Raw genomic sequence first — 23,127 nt, forward strand, 5'->3', positions numbered from 1 at the left:
CTCTGTGTTAAATTCCCTGCCAGACCTTTTTGGGACCAAACACATGGAAGGGAGTTCAGTGTCCAGACATTTTCCCAGGTGAGACAGTCCAGAGCAGGTCAGTGCTGCTGCCCCTTTGCACAGGATTCACCATTAGAAGCTCATTTTTCTGCATGGAGCCAAAGCCTTTTTTTTCTTCTATGACAAACAAGCTCACCAACAATGTGCCAGCATAATCCATAAATGAACTGCAAACAGTTCACTGCTGCAAATCTGCTGGTGAGCTTCTGCATGGCCTTGCTCCTGCAGGCCAGGACTGCACAGTGATTAGAGAAATTAATAGCTGGAAATGTCAGAGCCTTGTTTGCAAAGCTGGGCTGCTGTCAGGAGTTGGCTCTGTCTGTGCTTTTCCCTTCCCTACAGTGCATACACGAGGACACTTCCTCAGACCATGAGGAATTTTGGGGCCACTTTATTCTAGTGAGGTAAGGTTGTTCTCTTGTTTTGCTTTTTTCCCAGACTGGCACTTTCTCACTGGTTCTGGTCTTTCATTGGTTTTTATTTGTTTGGTTGGTTTTTTGTTGGTTTTTTTTTTTTCTTCTCGAAATAAATTAATATTTAAAAGATTGCTCAAAGCAGTTTAGTAATCCATACACAAGCCTCAACATTCCAATTAAGGATTAAGTATAATTCTTAAATATGAGCAATACAGGCAAAGGTCTAAGTTGTGCAAGTGGCACATTGTGGACATGCTTTGGCCAAGTAATGTTTATGGAGAATTTTATATGGAAAATAACCATAAACATCAGTGACACAGAAAGTTGTTTGGACCCCTGCACTGGGATTAGTTCTACAGCATGGAGTAGTAAAATGAAAACAGAGCACAAAGTGAATTTAACTTGCCCTTATGCAGAATGGGTTCAAAATAAGGCATCCCTTAAAATTGGCATGGCAAAGGTGAACTTGCCAGTGTAAAAAAATAATTAGATAAAAATTACCCATGGAAGTGTATTACTGGGGTACAGAAAGAGAAAAATTAAGTGTCTTCCTTACTCACTAGTGCCAAGCAGTCCATTTGGTAGTTCATAACAGCTGATAATCACACAGGAGACATTAGGGAAGGAAATACTTTAAATTCAGGAAGTTAAAATATCTTTGCTGATTGATCCTGATTTGTTGGAACTACTTAGCTGCTGGTGGATTTTAAAAGTGGTTCCAAAATAGGAAATCACAGGAGTTGAGTTGCTTTATCTGTTCATACTCAGGAGGTCTGCAAAGGAAGCCTGGTTTGCATTCCCATGGGCTTTGCTTTCCTGACAAGACTGTTCAAATACTTGACTTATGGTCCTCATGATTTTGGTGTCTGTGGGCTTTACTTGGCTGAACCTTTTTTTTCGCTGAAGGTCTTTTCACTCCAGTTTTGTGCTGGATGATCTCTCCTGCCTGCCAGATGCTATTCCTGGTTTCTGTGAAGCTGCCTCTGCTCCTTGTGCTCGATGCTCAGCTGACTGAAAGCTCAAACTGCTGCTGCACCACCACCAGGGGAATTGAGGACTCCCAGGAAAGCCTCCCCTGCCTCGGGGTGTTGATGATGTGGGGAACAGGCTGGTGGTGACAGGGAACAGCCGCTGGCTCTTCTGAAATTACAGCTCTGGGGATGGGAGTGGGAGCAGGCGGCCCCACAGCTGCCCTGGGCTGTGTCCCAGGGGTTGGATACCTGTGACCAGGGTTAAAAAAGCCCTGTGGATTCAGGACTGGGGGACAGCAGGGTTGTTGGAGCTGTTTAAAAGTTGTTGGTGAGAGGTTTGGACACTGCTCTGAGGCGGCCGCTAGAGGCCCTGCCAAGCCCATCCCTTCGCTCGGCATCTCTGGGATGCTGAGTTTGCTCTCCCTGGAATCGACCCTTGTGCTTCCTCCAGAGCCCGCCACCACTCCTGACCCTTCATCCTCACTTCTGGGGGTCTGAGCTCTGGCCTGTCCTCTCGGTGTGGGAGAGGCTGGAACCACATATTGAACATACAGAATGGATTATCACAGAATGAATTATCACAGAATTGTTTGGGTTGGAAGGGACCTCTACAGCTCATCCAGTCCAACACCCTGCAGTGAGTGGGGACACCTTCAACTACATCAGGTTCCTCAGTTTGACAAAAGCCTGATTTAACCCTTAGCTTTATCAAGGGGAGCACAGAGATAATTCATACAGATGCCAGGATTCTGTTGATATCATCTATTACCAGCCCATGTGTCTATTTCAGCCTTTGAACAAAAAAGCAGCATTTATTTCCTGGACTAAGTGACAGATCTGTAGGAAAGTCAGGCTGGTGCCCTGCCTGGTTTCTCAGTGTGTATCTTGCAATTTTATGCTCACTGAGGCTAAAGTAAAACTTTATTGCACTTTTGTGTTTGGCATTTACATCCTGTTTATGTAAATTCTTCAAACAGCTTGATTTGTAGTAGAGGAAAACAATTCTTGCTGTATCTTTTTGTCTTTTGAAGTGTCCATCCACTCTGGAAGAGGAGAACTTGTATGGAAATTAAGTAATTTGTCTGGATGTTTTTCTGAGACTTAACTTTGCAGTCTTCCAACAGATTCTGGTCTTGTCATTATCAAACCTCAGACTGCAAGTTTTATGCACTCATTTTTCTGCTTGGGTCTTAAAATTTTGGCTGCCTGACACTGTCTGAAAGGACAGGGCTAAGCTAGAAATTATTACTAAGATTTAGGAACTGTTTCTTGCATGTATGAATCTTATTAGTGAAATTTGGGAACTTTTTTGTGTGTATCACCTTGGTCAAGAGCAAAACGACAGCAGGAGTTTTGAGCAGCAGTGGTGGACTGGTTTTGGTAGGACTGTTCTGACAAACCATTTGTGCTGTGCTCATCCCTGGAAGCTGAAAGTGAGCTGCAAACTGGAGAATAATTTTGGTCTCCTCACAGCTTGTGTGTTCAAATTTAAACCATAGCACAGAGCCAAGAAGGTTGGAAACAAGATCTGGGAATAGCATCTCTTGTGTCCCCAACACTTGTCATCATTCAGTCTTAGCAGCTTGTCCTGAAAACCTTTCCAAGACAGCAACTGTGTCACTGGACACTTGTCTGCACCATGGAACACAACAGGGCACCTGCCACAACTTGGATTTTTCAGCCTGAAGCTGCCTCTGCACCAGGGATCTCAAGTGAAGCCAGAGAGGGTGACAGTGACATTCCACTGGCTGTGGCCCCAGCAGTGACCAGGAGTTGCTCTGTGACCATTTTGAGTTCACCAAGGTTCAGTTCAGTTGGATCAAATCTCCCTAAAAATAGGGCTCTACTCCAGACTGGGTGGGTGCATTGCAGTGCAAATGGATAAGGGAAAGGAAAGGAGTGCAAAACAAGGTGGGATTATGTGAGGAATAAAAATGCTCCTGGAAATACTTTCCATTTCATCTGAGCTGTCATTCCTTCCTATGCCCCCTCCTCTGTATTAATTCTTCCTTCTGTTTTTAGCTGCTTGTTGCCAAAAACTGGTGATTTTAAGGCAAAAGCTTTCTCACAGCAAACTGAGCCTGGTATGCAAGGGGAAATTGTTTATTCAGGAGTGTCTTCCTGCAGGAGGTAATTTGGAGGGGACAAGAGCAGTCAGACACAGGGAGGACACTTATTTAGGAAGGGTCTGAGATGTGCTGACCTCATGTTCTATATTTTGAGCCCCAGGGCCATGGTGGGCCTGTCCCTTAGGTGGGACATCTGGCCTGATGTAATGCCAACCTTGCCTTGAAGCAGGGAAAGCAGCACAGGCAGTTCAGTCTACAGTTTGAACAGGAACCATCTGAGCATGATGCTCCCACCACAGTCCCATGGATCACATGGACTGGAAATGGCTTTTATTTTGTAGGGATCTGAGGAGCACAGGGGTGTTTTGTTTGGCTGTAGTCAGTACACACAAACTAAGGGCAAAATGAACTCTGCTCTCCTTTACATCTCCAGCTCTGACAGCACAGGAGTCAGGAGGTGCAAGGGGAGATGTTCTGTGGAGTGAGGAACTGCAGGAGGCTGCAGCAGAGCACAGCTGAAGAACACTGGACTCTGTAGCCAGTGGCAGGCATGGGAAACCTCCTTACTGTGCTGTGAACAGGGATTCTGTGGTCCAGATAGCCAAATTATTTCTGTGGATCTGAGGGAACTTTAGAGACAAGTCTAAATGTCAAAGATGTGTCTGAATCCATAATGCCAGGCCTTTGCTGCTCTGCATCCCATCCTTCAGACAGGCAGCTTCTTCACACCATGGCTGTGGCAGAGAGGGGATGTTCCTCAGGACGAAGGCTGAGAAAATGTAAAATCCTGTTTCAAATGATTGTCCAAGATTCATGTCTGAGAGATTAGAACCTGATGAGTTCCCTGTTCCCACTGCTGGCCCCAGGGAGCAGCTGGAGCTGCAGCTGTTTCTGTGGGGATGTGAGGAGCAGAGTGCAAATATCAGCCAGGGAGAGGCAATGCTTGTGTCCCGGGCTGGCTGCAGAGCAGCTCTTCAGAAAGAGGACTCAGGATGGATCTCAAATGTTCATTGCAGTGTATTAGATCAGCCAGGTGCTTAAGGGTGGTGAGTAGATGATGCAGGAGCTCTGATCCTTTAATAGGGGTGTTTGCCTGGTGGCCTCCAGGGAGCTTTCTTTTTTTTCGGGCGTTGATTTGCAGCCAGGAATTTCTTGAAATCTTTCTCCTGCAATTTTACAGTATTTTCGTTACTATTGGAGGTCAGAGCTTCAGGTGCTGTTTGGGAAGTGGGTGTCTCCTTCTTGCACCTGGCACATCCAGGACTCACAATATAGAGGACTTTCAGCTTGGAGTGTGTGACCCAGTCCCTCATGCTGTCCAGGACGATGGGCAGCACGCTCACCACCCCTCCATAGCGATGCTGCGCTTCCTCCAGGCTCAGGTGGTTCACAACACCGTGGGGGTACCTGTGGGACACAGGGAAACAACTGCAGCCATTCCCCAAAAGCACAGAGACAGCTGTACACGGATTGAGGAGTCCTGCCAAAAACCACTCTGGCACAGGTCTGGAGTCTTGGACAGGACACACAGACTGCCCTGCAGAAACTGGCCAAGTGCAGAGCAGCAGCAGCAGCAGGAAGGAGCAGGAAGCTGCCTGAGCACTGCAGGGGCCTCAGGGTGCTCCCCTGCCCTGCCATGCACCCAAGAGAGGATGGACAAACAGAGCAGCACTCTGTGTGCAGGACACTGGCACAGGCAGCTGGGCAGCGCCTTGTACCCTCCCTACAGCCAGCAAGGGGCTGGGACAGAAGCCAGGGGGAAATGTGCAGTGCCAGCCCCAGCAGCGACAGGCAAAGGCCAGGGGCTGGGCTGGGCTGGGCTGGGGAGGCACCTACGTGGCTCGAAGGGCAGTGAGGTCGTTGCTGTCGTTCAGGAGCAATTTGCACTTCTCCAAAAGGCCGTTGGTGACGCTGTCCCCAGCGTGCACCGTCTCCATCCTCTGGCACAGGCAGCGCAGCTCGTTGCACAGGGACACGAACATGTTGAGGATGCGCCTGTCTGTGGAGTTGTAGCAGTGGTGGTCCTTGTAGCACTGCACCTGCACAGGAGGAAAATGTGCTGCTGAAAACGGCAGAATGGGAACATCTCAATGGCAAAAAATGGCTCAGTGCAATGTCTGCCACAATCCTCTTCAAGGCAATGAGCAAAGCCCTTCTGCTGTCAGGGAGAGGCAGCCCTTGGAAAGGACAAGCAGCCCATTGTGTGCCCCACTCCTGACAGCAGCCTGGCTTGCACTCTGCTTTGGCATCCATCTGGCTTTTGGGCCCGAGTTCTGCTGTCTCAAATCCACAATTCTGATTTGATTTAGATTTTTCTTCCCCCTCTGTCTCCAGGTGGTCTAAGTTCTACTTTTCTGTACAGCCTGCTATAAAAATTCCCAGCCAATTCACTTAGCAGCCCAGCAAGGCCCTTGCCCACGTGGGACTCTCAGCCCTCAATCCATCATCCTCCCTGTGTAACACAGCCATTATTTTTAATAAGCACTACAGAAAGATACAGCAGCACCAATACCAGGGGGAAGAGCCAGGCACGCTGCTTCCCACAGGCTGAGCATTACAGATTCCATGTGTGCCTGGGGAAGGAGCCTTGCTCTCACTGTTTTCCTGTAGCCTGTGCTTCTGGCTGGGCCCCAGCAGTGCCCAGCTACAGCACAAAGTGCTGCTCAGCCTTGAGATTCCTGCCGAGATCACGGCAGGCCCCACACAGGTGATCTCTCCCCACCCCTTCCGTCACACACCAACCTTCCTGCTTGGCACTTCTTGTCCATCTTCCCTCCAGGAGAAACCTTTGTGCAGCCCCAGGAGCCCTCCAGCCCCGTGCTGTCCCTGTGGCCACGGCAGGGAGCTCTTGGTGCTGAGGGCTTTGTACCTGGACAATGGATGACACAGGTCTGATCATGTCATGGGCTTCCTCCCGCGTGCGCTCCAGGGCTCTGATGAAGGTGAACTGCTGCTGCTGGAAGAGCTTGTACTTCTCCTCGATCTTCTTCAGGGTCTCCACCACCTCATTCATGTTTACTTATTGCTGGGTCTGCATGGAAAAGTAGAGAAAGGAAGCTCCTTTTTAAAAATGATGCAATTCTATGTCTCACCTGAGCTGGAGTTGTGTAGCTGTGGTGCTGTTTGCAGGGATCCCAGGACGTGGGAAGAGATGAGAATTTTGACTCCATGTTTCAGAAGGCTGATTTTTTATTATATAAATATTCTATTAAAAGAAAATGATATATTAAAATTCTACTAAAGAATAGAAGAAAGGGTTTCATCAGAAGGTTAGCAAGGAAAGGAAGGAATGAAAATAAAATCTTGTAACTGATCAGAGACTCCAAGACAGCTGGACTGTGATTGGCCATTAATTAAAAACAACCACATGAGACCAATCAAAGATGCACCTGTTGCATTCCACAGCAGCAGATAATTGTTTACATTTCATTTCTGAGGCCTCTCAGCTTTCCAGGAGAAAAGATCCTAGCAAAAGGATTTTTCATAAAATATGTCCATGACAGTGTAGGTTAATGGAAAACTTATAAATAACTGTGCAATCATTGGCTTTTGCAATTATTTTGATATAGTATAGTTTGTAATCACCCTTTTTAATGTTGTATAGTATGTCATCCTTTTATGGTCAATACCCAATCCCTGTGTAGATTATATATTTTAGTGTGATAAATATATTATAATTTAGGCTCTTGCAAAATATTCAAACAGAGATAATGTGCTGTGCATTATAACATTAACTGTTGCAGAAGTCGCTAATGCTTTTATTTTTGTAACTGTCTGACAATGGTGAGAATGAGTCAGATAATTTTGTGAAATGGCTAATGTTGATTTAATGTACTTGTGGAGTATCTTATCTGTATGATAACATTGAAAAGAACCAGGTAAAAAAATATCAAAATTAAGAATGCAAGGAGGATTTTACCACTGATTTTACCAAGGATTTTACCTTCAGCTGGCACTAACTGCCAAACCACAGAACAGGGACCCTTGTGAGGAAATAAAATACATCCATTTCATCTGCATCATGGCACACACCTTAAGAAGACAGGTCAAGGGTTGAAGCAAGTAAAAAGAATTCTCAGAATATGAAAACTCAAAGGAATGTTTGAATATGTACAATCTTCATAAAATGTATTTGACCAGTGTAATGAAAAAGTATATAGGGAAATTTTACATTAACTGGCATGCCTCTGGCAGTTGCCAAGCATCTGGTGCTGTTATTAGTTTGTCCCTCTTACCCCTTATAAAACCTTTAAAATTTTAAAGACTGACGCTCCTTTCTCACAATCACAAAAAGGAAAAAACAGTAAAAAGCAGGAAAAACCAGAGATCAGTTGTGCCGAAGCCCTGCAGCCCCGGAGCCCCACGGAGTAAGTCAATAATGCCTTGGTGATGGTGCTGCAGAAAGAGGCAGAGCCCCGAGGGGAGCGGTGCCAATGTGATGTCACAGACGCTGCCGGGCTGTGGGAAGGCAGTGCGGCCGTGCCTGAGCCACAGCGGGGCCGGGGCAGCCCCAGGCCCTTCTCTCCCGGCTGTGAATCCTCGCCCCAGCGCCTCCCCAGCTCTCCCGCTCCCTGGGGCCGGCCGGGCCCGCCGGACCCCCCGGGCCGTTGGTGCGGCTGTGGGCGCCCCGCTCCCGCCCCCGGCGGCCCTGCGGCTCCTACCGGCCGGTGTTGGGGCGGTGTTGGTGCGGCAGCTCCCGGGAGGGGCCGGGCCGGGCGGGAGGAGCGGGCGGACAGCGCGGGCCGCGGGCCCTCGGCCCCACCGCGCCGCCGTCTCCATGGCAACCGTCGCCGTTCGATGACGTTCCCCATTCCCTTTACAGTAAGCGTGGGTGTGGCCACGCCCCAGTGTGGGGATAGGCCGCATTCCGTCGCGCGGTGATGACGTCCCCGTTAGCAACGCGTCACGTTGCCAGGGGCGGCCATGGCGGAGGCGGCCACGGAGGACGCGGCCCGGCCGTGGCCGCCGCCCGCGGGCGCCTACGCGGAGGAGCGGGGGCTCTTCCAGCTCCTGCAGGTGAACGGGGAGCCCGGGCGGGGCCGGGGGAGGCGGGGAGGGGCAGCGGGGCGGGATCCTGTGCGAGGTGATGGGCGGGTGGGAAGTTTGTCCTGTAAACAGGGATTGTGTGGTCAAGCGAACCAAACTGTTTCTGTGGGGCTGAGGGAGCTTTAGAGACAAATCTAAGTGTCAGAGACGTGTCTGAATCCATAATGCCAGGCCTTTGCTGCTCTGCATCCCATCCTTCACCGAGGCAGCTTCTTCACCCCGTGGCTGTGGCAGGGACGGAATGTTTCTCAGGAAGAAGGCTGAGAAAATGTAAAATCGTGTTTCAAATGATTGTCGAAGACTCATGTCTGAGAGATTAGAGCTTGATGAGTCCTGACTGATCCCTGCTTGCAGTGCTGGCCCCAGGGAGCAGCTGGAGCTGCAGCTGCTTCTGTGGGGATGAGAGGAGCAGAGTGCAAATATCAGCCAGGGAGAGGCAATGCTTGTGTCCCGGGCTGGCTGCAGAAAGTGGGCTCAGGACGGCTCTCTCATGTTGATTGCACTGTATTAGATCAGCCAGGTATTTAAAGGTGCTGAGCAGACGATGCAGGAGCTTTGATCCTTTAACAAGAGGTGTTCCCTGGTGGGATCCAGGGAGCTTTCTTTCCCAAGCGTGGGTCTTCATACTTGCACCTCTGGCACTGGTTCTCCTGCAATAACAGCACAGTCTTTTTGTTACTATTGCAGGTCTGAGCTGCCCAGTGCCCAGCAGGGGCTGTTTGGGAAGGGGATCTGTGCTTCTAGGCCATGGCAGGTGCATGACTCACATTGGGGATCAGGTACCTCTTGGAGTGTGTGACCCAGTCCCTCATGCTGTCCAGGACGATGGGCAGCACGCTCACCACCCCTCCATAGCGATGCTTCGCTTCCTCTATGCTCAGGAAGTTCACAACTCTGTGGGGGTACCTGTGGGACACAGGGAAACAATTGGCACAGGACAGAGGGAAACAAAGAGCCCTGGGAGCCACGCTGAGAGCCCCAGGGAGAGCAGCAGTGCACAGGCAGCCATTCCCCAAAAGCAAGGATGGAATTGTACACGGATTGAGGAGTCCTGCCAAAAACCACCCTGGTACAGCTCTGGAGTCCTGGACAGGACACACAGACTGCCCTGCAGAAACTGGCCAAGTGCAGAGCAGCAGCAGCAGCAGGAAGGAGCAGGAAGCTGCCTGAGCACTGCAGGGGCCTCAGGGTGCTCCCCTGCCCTGCCATGCACCCAAGAGAGGATGGACAAACAGAGCAGCACTCTGTGTGCAGGACACTGGCACAGGCAGCTGGGCAGCGCCTTGTACCCTCCCTACAGCCAGCAAGGGCTGGGACAGAAGCCAGGGGGGAATGTGCAGTGCCAGCCCCAGCAGCGACAGGCAAAGGCCAGGGGCTGGGCTGGGCTGGGCTGGGGAGGCACCTACGTGGCTCGAAGGGCAGTGAGGTCGTTGCTGTCGTTCAGGAGCAATTTGCACTTCTCCAAAAGGCCGTTGGTGACGCTGTCCCCAGCGTGCACCGTCTCCATCCTCTGGCACAGGCAGCGCAGCTCGTTGCACAGGGACACGAACATGTTGAGGATGCGCCTGTCTGTGGAGTTGTAGCAGTGGTGGTCCTTGTAGCACTGCACCTGCACAGGAGGAAAATGTGCTGCTGAAAACGGCAGAATGGGAACATCTCAATGGCAAAAAATGGCTCAGTGCAATGTCTGCCACAATCCTCTTCAAGGCAATGAGCAAAGCCCTTCTGCTGTCAGGGAGAGGCAGCCCTTGGAAAGGACAAGCAGCCCATTGTGTGCCCCACTCCTGACAGCAGCCTGGCCTTCACTCTGCCTTTGGCATCCATCTGGCTTTTGGGCCCGAGTTCTGCTGTCTCAAATCCACAATTCTGATTTGATTTAGATTTTTCTTCCCCCTCTGTCTCCAGGTGGTCTAAGTTGTACTTTTCTGTACAGCCTGCTATAAAAATTCCCAGCCAATTCACTTAGCAGCCCAGCAAGGCCCTTGCCCACGTGGGACTCTCAGCCCTCAATCCATCATCCTCCCTGTGTAACACAGCCATTATTTTTAATAAGCACTACAGAAAGATACAGCAGCACCAATACCAGGGGGAAGAGCCAGGCACGCTGCTTCCCACAGGCTGAGCATTACAGATTCCATGTGTGCCTGGGGAAGGAGCCTTGCTCTCACTGTTTTCCTGTAGCCTGTGCTTCTGGCTGGGCCCCAGCAGTGCCCAGCTACAGCACAAAGTGCTGCTCAGCCTTGAGATTCCTGCCGAGATCACGGCAGGCCCCACACAGGTGATCTCTCCCCACCCCTTCCGTCACACACCAACCTTCCTGCTTGGCACTTCTTGTCCATCTTCCCTCCAGGAGAAACCTTTGTGCAGCCCCAGGAGCCCTCCAGCCCCGTGCTGTCCCTGTGGCCACGGCAGGGAGCTCTTGGTGCTGAGGGCTTTGTACCTGGACAATGGATGACACAGGTCTGATCATGTCATGGGCTTCCTCCCGCGTGCGCTCCAGGGCTCTGATGAAGGTGAACTGCTGCTGCTGGAAGAGCTTGTACTTCTCCTCGATCTTCTTCAGGGTCTCCACCACCTCATTCATGTTTACTTATTGCTGGGTCTGCATGGAAAAGGAGAGACAGGAAGCTGCATTTTAGAAAGATGCAATTCTACATCTCGCTTTAGTTGGAATTGTGTAAGTTGGTGGAAAATTTACCAAAAAAAAAAGGAAAAAGTGGAGATCTGTTGTGCCGAAGCCCTGCCGCCCCGGAGCCCCAGCAGTCAGTCAGTGCCTTGGGAATGGTGCGGCCGAGCGCCGAGGGGAGCGGTGCCAATGTGATGTCACAGACAGTGCGGCCGTGCCTGAGCCACAGTGGGGCCGGGGCAGCCCCAGGCCCTTCTCTCCCGGCTGCGAATCCTCGCCCCAGCGCCTCCCCAGCTCTCCCGCTCCCTGGGGCCGGCCGGGCCCTCCCGCCGCCCCTCATCACGGAGCGGATTCCCCGCGGAAAGATGCGAATCTCCCGGGGCGGCCTCGCCCGCGGCCCGGCCCGCCGGACCCCCCGGGCCGTTGGTGCGGCTGTGGGCGCCCCGCTCCCGCCCCCGGCGGCCCTGCGGCTCCTACCGGCCGGTGTTGGGGCGGTGTTGGTGCGGCAGCTCCCGGGAGGGGCCGGGCCGGGCGGGAGGAGCGGGCGGACAGCGCGGGCCGCGGGGCCTCGGCCCCACCGCGCCGCCGTCTCCATGGCAACCGTCGCCGTTCGATGACGTTTCCCCATTCCCTTTACTGTAAGCGCGGGTGTGGCCACGCCCCAGTGTGGGGATAGGCCGCATTCCGTCGCGCGGTGATGACGTCCCCGTTAGCAACGCGTCGCGTTGCCAGGGCGGCCATGGCGGAGGCGGCCACGGAGGACGCGGCCCGGCCGTGGCCGCCGCCCGCGGGCGCCTACGCGGAGGAGCGGGGGCTCTTCCAGCTCCTGCAGGTGAACGGGGAGCCCGGGCGGGGCCGGGGGAGGCGGGGAGGGGCAGCGGGGCGGGATCCTGTGCGAGGTGGTGGGTGGGTGTCCGCCTGCGGGACGCGGCCGTGGGCTCTCCCAATTAATTATTTTAATTGGCAGTTGCTGCGCCTCAGAGGTGTAATTTGATTTGCGGCAGAAAGTGGCAGCCCGTGGAAGGAAGGAGTCGGTGGAAGGCGGGGCAGGACGGGGAGGGGAGGAGGAGGAGGAGGAGGAGGAGGAAGGAAGGGAGGACGTGGGGAAGGTTCTGCGGGGCTGAGTCGGGGCTGTCCCTGTCTGCTGCTCATCCCCCGGGTAAAACCCTTCCCCTTGTGTTCCTGTTGTGCCTCTTCACCGAGGTGTCAGAAATGAAGCGGGAAAAGTGCGCTTGTGGCGTCGCTGTGATTTCGGTACCTGTCGGGGGTGTTTCCCCTGCTGAAGAGATGGGTGGGTTTGGTTCTGGAGTTCGGGAAAAGCCCTTGCGTAGGGCATGGGGAGCTTTGTGGGCAGGACTAAAAATCCTGGTGCTGTTCTGACAGGAGAACTTGCTGGAGAGCATTCCCCTGTGTGCTGCTCTTAACTCTGCTAAAAAGTAATTTTCACTTGCTCAGAGCTCACTCAAATGCACGCACATGTTTGTTTCCTTTCCTGTTTTTCTTTTGGTGCTCTTTTTGTTCTTTGTTTATTATGACTACTGCAGCATAATATTTGTGTTTTGATGTGTTTTGGTTTTTTTGGTTTTTTGTTTTTTTGAACGAGGTACTGTGTTTTGCAAGCCACAAGTCATCGAATGCAGCTGCAGGGACTCATTACATAAAATGTTTGTGGGATTTACTCAGGGTGGTATTCTTGTGCTTTAGTTGTGTTGGAGCAAAATAATGACACGAACACAACTTGAAATTGTTGTGGTAAAGCATTTACAAAACACAGAAGTAGAAACTACATGAGACCCAAAATATGAACCTCCCCCAGAGATTAACAGGTCAACTCATGTGAAATTAAACTGAGTTTCGCAGAATTGGATAAATATAAGGGTTTGGGTAAGAAACTTTACCAGTGCCAATCACTGTCAGCCTGAACATTTTTTAATTATAATAAACCCAGATTTTCTTAGGTTTGTTATTTATACAGATGCTGGTAAGTGTAGTGAAGAATCCAGATTGTGTAGTTGAAATAAATATTGCTGGAAAGTAATAATTTTTAAATGAGCTTTCAATAAAAATAGAAATTTAATCATTTATGCTCTGTTACCCAGACCTTGGTGCATCAGGACTTGCACGATCACCAGTTTATAAACAAAATTGAGTGTTTTAATTATTCTAATGAAGTGGATGAAGTAGAAAAGGAAAATAGGCCACTCTAATAAGAGACAGACAGCTGGTGAGGATATAAAATTTTATGGACTAGATGGACTTTATGGAATTTAGTTGCAGATATAAAAGTGTTATGACTGCTGTTCAGAAATGTCTCTTCCAGCGCGAGCATTTCTGCAGCTTGTCTAAATTAGAGCGTTAGTTCTGTTTGATGTTCAGTTTTAATTACAGGCCTCTTGGCTGGGCTGAAATGTCTTGCTGGGAAATGTGTGGATTTCTCAGGGTTTTTCTTTTTCTCTGCCTGTAAAGCCCAAATTCTCCCTGAAACCAGTGCAAGCTCCCCACTGCTATGGGTGGGAGCTGGAACAAGGCTCTGTGTAACCACAAAGGTTCAACATGAAAATGGGCTCCAAAACAGACATCCAAGGCAATGCTTTAAGCCTTTTTTTTTTGCCTTTTTACCCCCCCCTTCTCCCCATTCCTTTTCCTGCAGGAGCCAAGGCTGGTACAGGTGTGAAATGTGCCATTTCTGTGGGTTTTGTTTTCCACAGCTCTTGTCCGTTCTGCACTCCTCTGTGCTATTTAGAAACTTGTGGGAATGTGCTAGAGGAGGCTCCTCTTGCCCTGCAGAGACACAAATTCAAGTTAACTCTGGTTTTCAAACTCTTTGCATGATTTTTATGTCAGTGCTGCCTCAACCATTTTCAACCCCAGGCTGCTCGAGCCAAACCTTTCTGGTGTCCATATGCACCATAAATAAGCCAACACAAATAGGTTGGGTTTTTTTTTTTACTGGCAGTTTTCTGACCCTCATCAGTTGTTCAGCATCTAAAATAGGTTCCAAAGTCTCAATTCTGTCTGTGAAAGAAAACAAATAAGCATTTATAAGCTGTTTAGGATCTTGCTGTAAAAATGCAAGATATCACGACTGCAGAGCCGTGTTCAATTTTCCTCTGACTTTGTCCTATTTATTTCCAGAACATGCTTGAAGAGCTATTAATTCATAAGCCAGATGATCCCATTGAGTTCATGATAAACCACTTAAAGCAAAACAATGATGATGGTAAGTGGAAATGGAGACACCAGAAATAGTTCAGCTCCTGATTTGTAAACAGCTGTTGGGAGCTGTGCTGCTGTTGGCAGGCGATGGATCAAACTTTTCAGGCTGAGTCTTGGGGAGGGGGGAAACAAAACAAAACAAAAAAAGTGAGCATTTTGGAATACTTATAGGCAAGATGCTTTTAATTTCTTTTTTTAGTGGGTAATCTAATAAGAAATGCACTTTAACAGTTCTAACAATGAAACCCTCTAAGGGAATAACAAAGAGTTCTGGTGTATCAATTATTAATGCCTTCTGTGCCCCATCTGATATTTCCTGTTGTCTTTAAGCTCGCTAATTACTCCTTTTGTCAGGTGTAAATTTGGGCTCCTATTCTACCTGGGCTGGCAGATTCTCTGCTTGTTGATTAGTTTGTTACTCTCTGCTGTTAATGAGTTCCACAGCTCAGTGGCATCTCAGCTGAAGGAACAGTGAGTGTGTCTGCTCCTCTGTGGAACAAAACCTGGTAAATGGAATGGGAAGTCTGTATTCTGCACAATAAAAGCATGTACCCTCAATCAAATTATTTGATTTACAAACTGTTCACCCTTAGGCAGATTATGTTTGGATATGCACAAGTGAACTGTAATTTTTGTTCTGCGTGAGCTGTCAGGGAGAGCTGGTGTCGTGGAGCTTTGATGTTTCTTTAAAACCAGAGTAAACCATTATGAAAGTTGTGCTGCAGCATCAATGGAATCATTATCACTGGAGGTGCTGTGAGCTCTTAGTGCTGCTGATCAGATGGATGGTGATTGAAATGCTGCTAAATATGTTAAAGGAAAAAAAAGATCAAATCCTGCAAATTGTGCCCAGCCTTTTCTGGTGCAGGCAGCCTGAATAATCCATCTGGTTTGCAGACCCATGGAAAATATGTGTAAGAATTTCATGCAGTTTGATAGAAGGCTGATAAAATTTCTTCACATTGTGCTAACATTTGTCCTGCAGCCCCACAGTATTATTTTAACAGAATTAGGCAGGTTTCCATCTCATGACTTCAGTACTTAGAGGCTAAAGACAGAATTGCAGCAGTTGTTTGTCAAGGGGGAAATGTTGTCTGATTTTGGTCTGGAAACCCTCTTAAGGAAGGAGAGGAACTCCAATTAAAATTAAAGCCTTAATGTTGTTTTAAGAATAAATTATATGGAAAATAATGTAACAGAAATGTGTAGCAGAGTTGATTTTACTTTTTGATCATGGTGGAAGGTGCTGACTATTTAGAAGAAAAAACACCTTATTAGAGCCATCAGTAAAGTGATGAATTTTCATGATCTTGCCTTGCCTAGACAGTTTTAGCCCTAGAGAAAATTTCAAACAGAGATGTGTGGAAAAGAAGCATTGCATCTATCCCAGGTGTGAAGTTAGAAACCCTTTTTAATTAATAATAGGATCCAAAGTACTTTTAAAAATATAAACAAGTCTAATGGTGATTATAACTTACAACTGCCTCGAAACTCTTGTAGGTCAAATGTGTGGCAAAGTGTTTGTGCTTAGGGCTCTGTGCTATTGTTCTTTCATGTGTTCCTTCTAAAATCTTCAAGGGCCACATAAAGACTGATAATTCTTTCATATTGAAAAAATGCAAGTTTCCTACATGGTATCTTGGTTTGTGCTAATGAAAAAGGCTTTCAGGGTCTGGGTGGCATTTCTGTGAGCTCCTCCTTTACACTCAAACCTCTGAAGGAATGTAAAAAAGTTCTGCCTGAATGTTCAGTATGTACCCTGTGCTTCTCCTCTTTGACAAAGGATTTCACTTACAAGTTAAGCGAATTTTGTTGTATTAACATTATTCATAGAATCTTTTGGATTTAAATGGAACTCTGTGAGTCCAGCTGTTGTTTTGTGTTATTCCAGGATTCGAATAGGAGCCCATATTTAGGAATAGGAACCCAAATTTACACCCAACAAAAGGAGTAATTTGTTGTTGCTGAAATTGTTGTTGAATGTTAAAACTTGCTTTACTTGGACGAGTAAATCCCATAACATCTCATCAGACTAAATACAGAATTAAATATGATTTTTTACCGAAGAAAAAGGCACTTCCCAGAATTTCCTGCCTTCATGTAGCTGCTGCTTTGGAGCTGCAGTATTAAATAGTGACTATTTGTTGCTTGGAGGGGTTAAACATTACACCCAGTGGTGTCCTGGCGGTGCCCCTGTGTCATATGTTTGGGGAGAAGGCTTTAGAGGAGTCCTACAAGTGTGCAAATGAGTAAATCAGTGAATTACACTGCCCCATCTGCTGCCAGCCACTAAGCAGAGAGCAAACCAGATTTAGTACAAAGTGAGCATTTACAGTAGCCCTGGGCAATATTAAAGCATGAGATGGTGTATATAATGGTATGTTTCGTTTTTTATCAAACGTTTGTCCAAGAAAGCTGTGTATTAAAGCTTCAATACCTAAGGGCTTTCTTGTGAATTTTAAATCATGCTCCTAGTTAAACCTCAAAAGGATCTGTGGATGGAAAGGTTTTTTGATTTTCTTTGAAGTGGTTTGAAGAAGTTGATTAGTGTTGGCACCCAAGCACTCTTTTATGACGCTGTTTATAAATAATTCCTAAGTACCGGGCTGGAGTTTCAAGGTGTTAGATTTTAAAAAAACCCTAGGATTTAATCACATTACATTTGAAAGAAATTAGGTGATAAAAACAGCTGATGTATCCTTTTAAAGTATTTTTCTACATTGTGTACTAGTTCTGTTGCACTTGCAAGAACCAATAAGGGGGGAGTTGTTCTTAAACCTTCCGAGTCAGATAACTTTGTAAAGATGAATCTGTAATTTGGGTTTCATGTATGTTTAAAAATTGCACCTGCCCAATAACTGTTAAGTGCATGGAAGGCCTCATGAAAATACATTTCACATCCTTGCCTGTCTGCTCCCATCAGACACGATCTCCCTTGGTTATTGAGAGCTGAGGAGGTTTTTGGGTGAGTGGATCCCCCCTTCCCTCTGACCTATGTTACTCCCAATAAATACTAACCAGCCCCTCCTGCACAGACTCTGATTTGGGGATTTTTTTCCCCCTGTGGTGCAGGGGGAAGAAACATCAAAGCTGTTAATATAAAATGACAGTTCAAGGGATTGCAGCCCAAAGTGTATTTGTGGAAAAAGTTCCAAATACTTTCCTAAGAGCGACTCCATTTTCTCCTGTTTGTCTTGCCTCTAATCCATTCCCAACAAAGCTCAGGGCAGTAATGCCCATTGTGCTGTGTGTGTGCACTGGATTAAGAATTCCTCAGAACTGGGATGCTGTTTTTGCACCTTGCCCCCTCAGGGAAAGGAGAGGGACATGCAGCAGAGAAACACAAGAAACAGAAATGAGGAAAATTACTTTAAATGGTGACTAGAAAAATTGAAGGCTGCTGTCAAAAAGCATAGTGAGGGATTCCTTCATTCTGCAGTATCTAAATTTTCTCTGAGCCCTGACACAACCTATTTAGGTGAAACTAAAAACTGAAATATTTTTTCAGCACAAAATGTGTTAGTTCTGAATCAATGTTTCAGGAATAAAAGTCAAGCTCAGGTGAGGAAATGTTTGTACCTTATGGTTCACCCACTAAACTCTCCGTGTTTCGATGGATTGAGATATACATATCTCCTCTATCTCTCCATGTGGCATGGTTAGAGTGTTAATCTCATTGACCATGGAGATTAAAGGAGGACCCAGGTGGCACTGATTTTCTGTTCCCCCCTTTTTTCCCAGTGGAACCCAATCCTGAAATCTCCACTGAGGCAGCTTTCCAGCTGAAATAATTGTCTCATGCAGGCTACATTGATATTATGCAATACAAGAGTGGGAAACTGGAGGGGATTTTTGCTGTTCTGCACCTTAACATTTGCATATCCTTGTTCCACAGCTCCAAGAATTTGTGTCCTTGGTCCACCTGCTTCTGGGAAAACTACAGTTGTGAGTACCTCACCCTCAGTGTTGTAGCACTTCCCACTCACTCTCTTACTTTCTACTCAGCATTTTGGAGAATTTTACTCTGGGAAAAGAATTTTGAGATTTATCCAAGTGATGGATGAGCACAAGACAAATTAAAGTGTCTCATTCCTGAGGGATACACCTGGGTGTTACACCACAGATTAAATAGATATTTTCAAGTGGGGTCTGTAAGAACCCAGGGAGTGAAACTACTGGAATGCAACAGAATTCTGCCTGCTTGTTTCCCCAGCCTTTTAACAGGACTAATTAGCCTGGGAGAAGTAAGTTAATTACACATTTGTGGTGTTCCCTTGCTGTGAATTGCTCCATTTGCATGGTCAGTTATCTCATGTCCACTGGCACTGTTAAATGCAAAGGTCAGAGTTGCATTTGAACCTCAGAAACGGCAGGTGATGCTGGTGAGGGCATGGTAGGAAGAATATTTCCTTCTTTAAATTCTGTGTTAAGGTGCAGGAGATGAAAAAGTCGTTATTCAAAGCTGGATACTCTTGAACATCTATATAAGAAACTACTTAAAGTTGCTTATATATGTCTGAATACTTCAATGTATGGCTAAGGAAAACTCTGTCTTTCTGCAGCCTTCTGAAAAAAAAAAAAAAGCTTCATTTTCTTTCCAAATATTTCAACCTGTATTTTTTTTCTCCCCTCAGGCAATGTGGCTTTGTAAACATTTCAATGCCATACGTGTCTCTCAGGAGACTTTGTTATTCAAGGAAGCATTAAGGCAGACAGAGGAAGCAAAGGCATATAAAGAAAGAAACCAGGTGTGTAAGAGAATATAATACCAGTTGTTCTCATGTCACAGAACAGGAATTATGTGGCATTCCCAGGATTTCCACTGCTGAGTTGAGCAGATGAGAGTAAAGATTCTCTTCTCTCTGTGCTGTACATTGGTGTGTCAGGACTCAGAGCAGGGGCAGGAGAGGGAGGCAATGAAAAGTAAAGGAACTCTCGAAAATACCAACCTTGGAACAACAGCAGAACTGGGAAAAATCCAGGAATGCACAATCCAGTCTAGAAAAGCTCCATTCTATTATTAAACACAGTGTCTTCTATCTGGGCATGTTTGATAATCTCAATAAAATAAGCATTAATCTCTGAGGTCTCCTTTGGTACAAAATGCTCTGGAAAATATGTACACAAAGAACTTTTTTTTGATCTGACAGTGCTACTTAGTTGTGCATGCTTGATTTCTCTGTAGCATGACACAAATAACTTACTTGGTGCATTAACTCAAAAGGAGGATGACAATCCAGTCAGCTCCTGACAGCCCTGGAAGCTCTCAAGCTGAGGCAGGAGCAGCTGACTCAGATTGTTGAATTTTCCCTAATTCTGTGCACCTGAGTGGCTCCAGGCATATTTTTAAATCCATTAATTATGGGCACCCTAATTGATGTTCAAAGAACATTTTTTCCAGCTGTCATGACTCCCAGGATTAGTTGATCAGTAATGTAATTATTTGGCTTATTATTAAAAATTAGTGACAGATTGGAAAAACAGGGAAACATCTGATTCCTTTCTCCAGTGTCAAGATATTCCATGAGAAATAACTGGAAGAAGTCTTTTTTTTGGGACTTTCTCTAACAAGTCTACTAGTTTGAGTTTATACTTTGTCCCTTATCACCCATTTTCATAAAAATTTAAGCAATTTCCTATCTGTAGGAATTCTACACCTCTGCTAAATCCCGTTTAGAGTTGGAATTGGCCAACAGATTTGTAATTTACTGAGATGGCAGACAGTGTGATACACAGATTAGGGCTTTTTCCTTAGAAAATTAGGCTAAAATAGGGTAGTGTTTATAAAATGGAATAAAATACTGGATTAATGAATGAAGTTTGGAGATGCCTCAAGTAGCACACTTCAAGATCTGAGAGCAAAGAGTTCACTGAACTCCCTGGAAAAAATGTTTGCATTTGGCTGGGGTGATATGGAATTATTCTTACTGAGGATATGTACTTTGAAATCTTAGTTCTAATTATTAAAGATTGTTTTGATAGGTTCATAAATTTATACTTGGAGGGGGAGAATTTAAAACAAAAATTCCCTTTGGTTTAATTACTGTAATTATTAACATATTTCAGACTATACAGATGCACTTTCAAGGGTGTCCTTTTGGGCTTATTTGATTTAAAAAGATGGATGGTGTGGAAGATGAAAGTCAAAAATGTCAAGGCTAATCAGGTAGTGAGGAGGGCCTGCAGAGCAGAAGCTGCTGGTGGTTCAGCACTGTGCAATTTGCCTTTGGATTTGATTTTTAGACCCTAGGAGGAGGTTTTCACTAAATAATTTTGTTCTTTTATGTGAGTTTGTTTCTTTGAATGTAACTCCTAGGATTAGGAGGGAGCTCCTGGGTTCATCTAGGTTGGGATGAATGTTCAGGAACAGAACAAGAGCTTTTATATGAGTTTGGATATAACCAGGGCATTAAAAAGTTGTAGTCCTGGCCAAAGCAATTTAAAAAATGAAGAGGAAAAGCAGGAGCTAAGGCTGTGGTTTTTGGAGAGTCTGGTGTGAAGATCATAAACACAATTTAATGTTGTTTCTCACTCCTAAGGCTGCTGTGGCTGCGTTAACCCCAGAGCAGAGCTCAGGCAGTTTGAGGTCTCTTGGCCAATGTCACTGGATCTGGGCAAATGCTGCAAAAAGCTCTGCAAATGTTTGTTCACATATTTTACCTACTCATTTTACCTACCTTCAGCCAAGCTTTCATCTCTTCTGTGTTCACCCATTAAAGCATTTGGGTTTTCCTGGCACAGGGAGCCATGCAAGGCACTTTTAAAATCCCTTCTTGCTCTCTGAAACTCCATTTTTCAAGTTGGACAAGCAATCATTCACCCACACATACCTGGCCACTTACTAATGAGCACAGCTCAGGTAGTGAATTTTAAATACTCAGTGTTCAAAGCAAAATGTGATCATTCTGCATGTAAAAATACTCCAAAAAGAAGTCAGATATTTTTGAATATTCAGTAAATTGAAGAACCACAAGCTACCAATAAATATTCCATGAACAGAAAAAGAGGCTACATTTTTTGGATAAATCATTGCAAATTATTCCCTCATCTCTAGTTATTATAATGTTAATAGGAAGCATCTTCAGGTTTTTCCTATAGTGAAGTCTAATGATGAGCTATTGCATGTTTCACTTTTCCTGTTAACTGGATAAAATAAGAAGTTGAAACAACTGTGGTAATTGTGGGTTTTGTGGGATGGGTGTGCTCTTAATGCTACACTAAATTGCAGTTAAGGTGTTTGCATAATACCTAATAACTTCAAACTGCTCCAGAGTTGTGTCACGTCCCTGTGCTTTTTAAAAAGAAATAAAATAGAAGAGAAAAATAAATCCAAGGCATCCTTAACTGTGCATGGTCAGCATTCCAATCTATTCCAGGGTAAGCCACTCTGAGGGAACAAAAAGAAAATGTTACAGGTTTGTATAACCAAAAAAGACCAGCCTTTCATGTGTATTCATCTGAACAAGCTAAATCTCAACATTCATGATACTCAGGATCCTAAAGAAAATTTCTTCAAACATGATTGCTGTTCTCTCCAAGGTGCCAGTTTGGAGAAGCCAGAAAATTTTAGCTGAGGCTGTTTTCAGAGCAAATATATCCAAAACTTCCAAGAAAAATGTCTATTGAAAAAGCTTCCCTACAAAAAAAAGTGTGGGAATTTTATGAAAAGGGAATGAAGTATAACTCTGAGTAGACCAGGCATGGAAATTGAAGTATGATATTCCTGAAATAACATGGAATATTTAAAATTAATCACGAGTGGGTACAGTTTTTCAGCAAATATGGAAATAGTGATTAAACCAGCATGGGTAGAAAAGTGTTCTGAACCTGACCAAAATCCCACAGCAGTTTTTCCTTTACCTGCTCTGAATGTTGGGACAGCTCTGTGGGTAAGGTGTTCTTTGGCTGTCACCAAATGTGTGTCACTGCCCATTATTGCAGATTTCTGGGAAGTGCAGTCCCATCTCCCAGCCTCACCATATATTTATGTGTTTATGACAGATAAATTATAAATGGGCTGCCTGATATATACCAGATATCCTGATTTCTAGAGGAATAATTAGCCATTCTGCAAGCAGCCTATTGAAAATGATTTTGTAGGCCACTGCTCAGTGGGGGGAAAAAACTGCCCAGGAAATGAGACTGGAATGGAGCCACAGAGAGCAGAAGGAGCTCAAACACTGAAATACCTGAATGTGTGTCCTTGGCTGTTTTTTGTGCAGCAAGCCCCACTCCAAAGGCAGCAGTGAGAACACCACTGCACGGAGAGAAGGGAGGATAAATTTGGTGTAAATTGGTTTGGCAGGGCAGAGCAGAGCTGCCCCCAGCAGCGAGCAGCCTGCTTTGACATGACACATGAAAGGAGCAGGCAGGTCCTGGCTGTCCCTGGCAGCAGCGTGGTGCCCCTTTGCAAGGTGACAGGGGCTGCAGGGGGCTCTGACAAAGCACCCTGGGGACCTGCTGGCTCTCAGCAAAACCAGCAATTTCCTTCCCTCCTGCTCTGCTACCTGCCCCAGTGTTGGCTGATGTGAGGAGAGGCGCTGAGAGCTGGGGACAAAAGAGACAAACAAAAGCAAACCCTGCCTGCCTGGGCCACCTGGGCTCTGCTGTGTGTGCTGGAGCACTTTCTGCACCCTCCTTCGAAGTGCCATGCCCACCACTCCTTGTGAAATTGTTTCATCATCTAGTAAAGATGATTTTATGAAATCTTCCCACATCATCAG

The 23,127-nt window shown here is 46.4% G+C and overlaps 3 protein-coding genes across 8 annotated transcripts in view; 1 reads left to right on the forward strand and 2 right to left on the reverse strand.

The window, feature by feature from the left end:
- Window positions 1-3,683: 3,683 nt before the first annotated feature.
- On the reverse strand, window positions 3,684-8,292 carry LOC115910935 (sperm acrosome-associated protein 9-like). Its single transcript, XM_030961509.1, has 4 exons — window positions 8,178-8,292; window positions 6,386-6,547; window positions 5,353-5,555; window positions 3,684-4,923 (listed from the first exon to the last, which is right to left on the reverse strand). Exons 2-4 carry the CDS (start codon window positions 6,527-6,529, stop codon window positions 4,593-4,595), a joined length of 678 nt encoding a protein of 225 aa, XP_030817369.1. The 5' UTR covers window positions 6,530-6,547; window positions 8,178-8,292; the 3' UTR covers window positions 3,684-4,592.
- Window positions 8,293-8,504: 212 nt separating this feature from the next.
- Window positions 8,505-23,127, forward strand: part of AK8 (adenylate kinase 8) — a 69,088-nt gene continuing 54,465 nt past the window's right edge. For 2 of the 6 annotated variants that reach the window (XM_030961365.1, XM_030961370.1), the window contains exons 1-4: window positions 11,926-12,020; window positions 14,324-14,408; window positions 18,300-18,349; window positions 19,039-19,152. In XM_030961365.1, the coding sequence (XP_030817225.1) occupies window positions 11,928-12,020; window positions 14,324-14,408; window positions 18,300-18,349; window positions 19,039-19,152 (342 nt within the window). In that variant the 5' untranslated portion in view covers window positions 11,926-11,927. Of the gene's footprint in view, window positions 8,533-11,925; window positions 12,021-12,283; window positions 12,348-12,409; window positions 12,480-14,323; window positions 14,409-18,299; window positions 18,350-19,038; window positions 19,153-23,127 lie in introns of those variants that run through there. The other 4 variants (XM_030961366.1, XM_030961368.1, XM_030961367.1 and 1 more) reach the window with 4 other exon arrangements.
- On the reverse strand, window positions 9,185-11,793 carry LOC115910861 (sperm acrosome-associated protein 9-like). The gene is made up of 4 exons (XM_030961371.1): window positions 11,666-11,793; window positions 11,003-11,164; window positions 9,969-10,171; window positions 9,185-9,468 (listed from the first exon to the last, which is right to left on the reverse strand). The coding sequence occupies exons 2-4, from the start codon at window positions 11,144-11,146 to the stop codon at window positions 9,303-9,305; spliced, it is 513 nt and encodes a 170-aa protein (XP_030817231.1). The 5' UTR covers window positions 11,147-11,164; window positions 11,666-11,793; the 3' UTR covers window positions 9,185-9,302.

This window comes from Camarhynchus parvulus, chromosome 17, assembly GCF_901933205.1.
Source record: "Camarhynchus parvulus chromosome 17, STF_HiC, whole genome shotgun sequence".
NCBI lineage: Eukaryota > Metazoa > Chordata > Aves > Passeriformes > Thraupidae > Camarhynchus > Camarhynchus parvulus.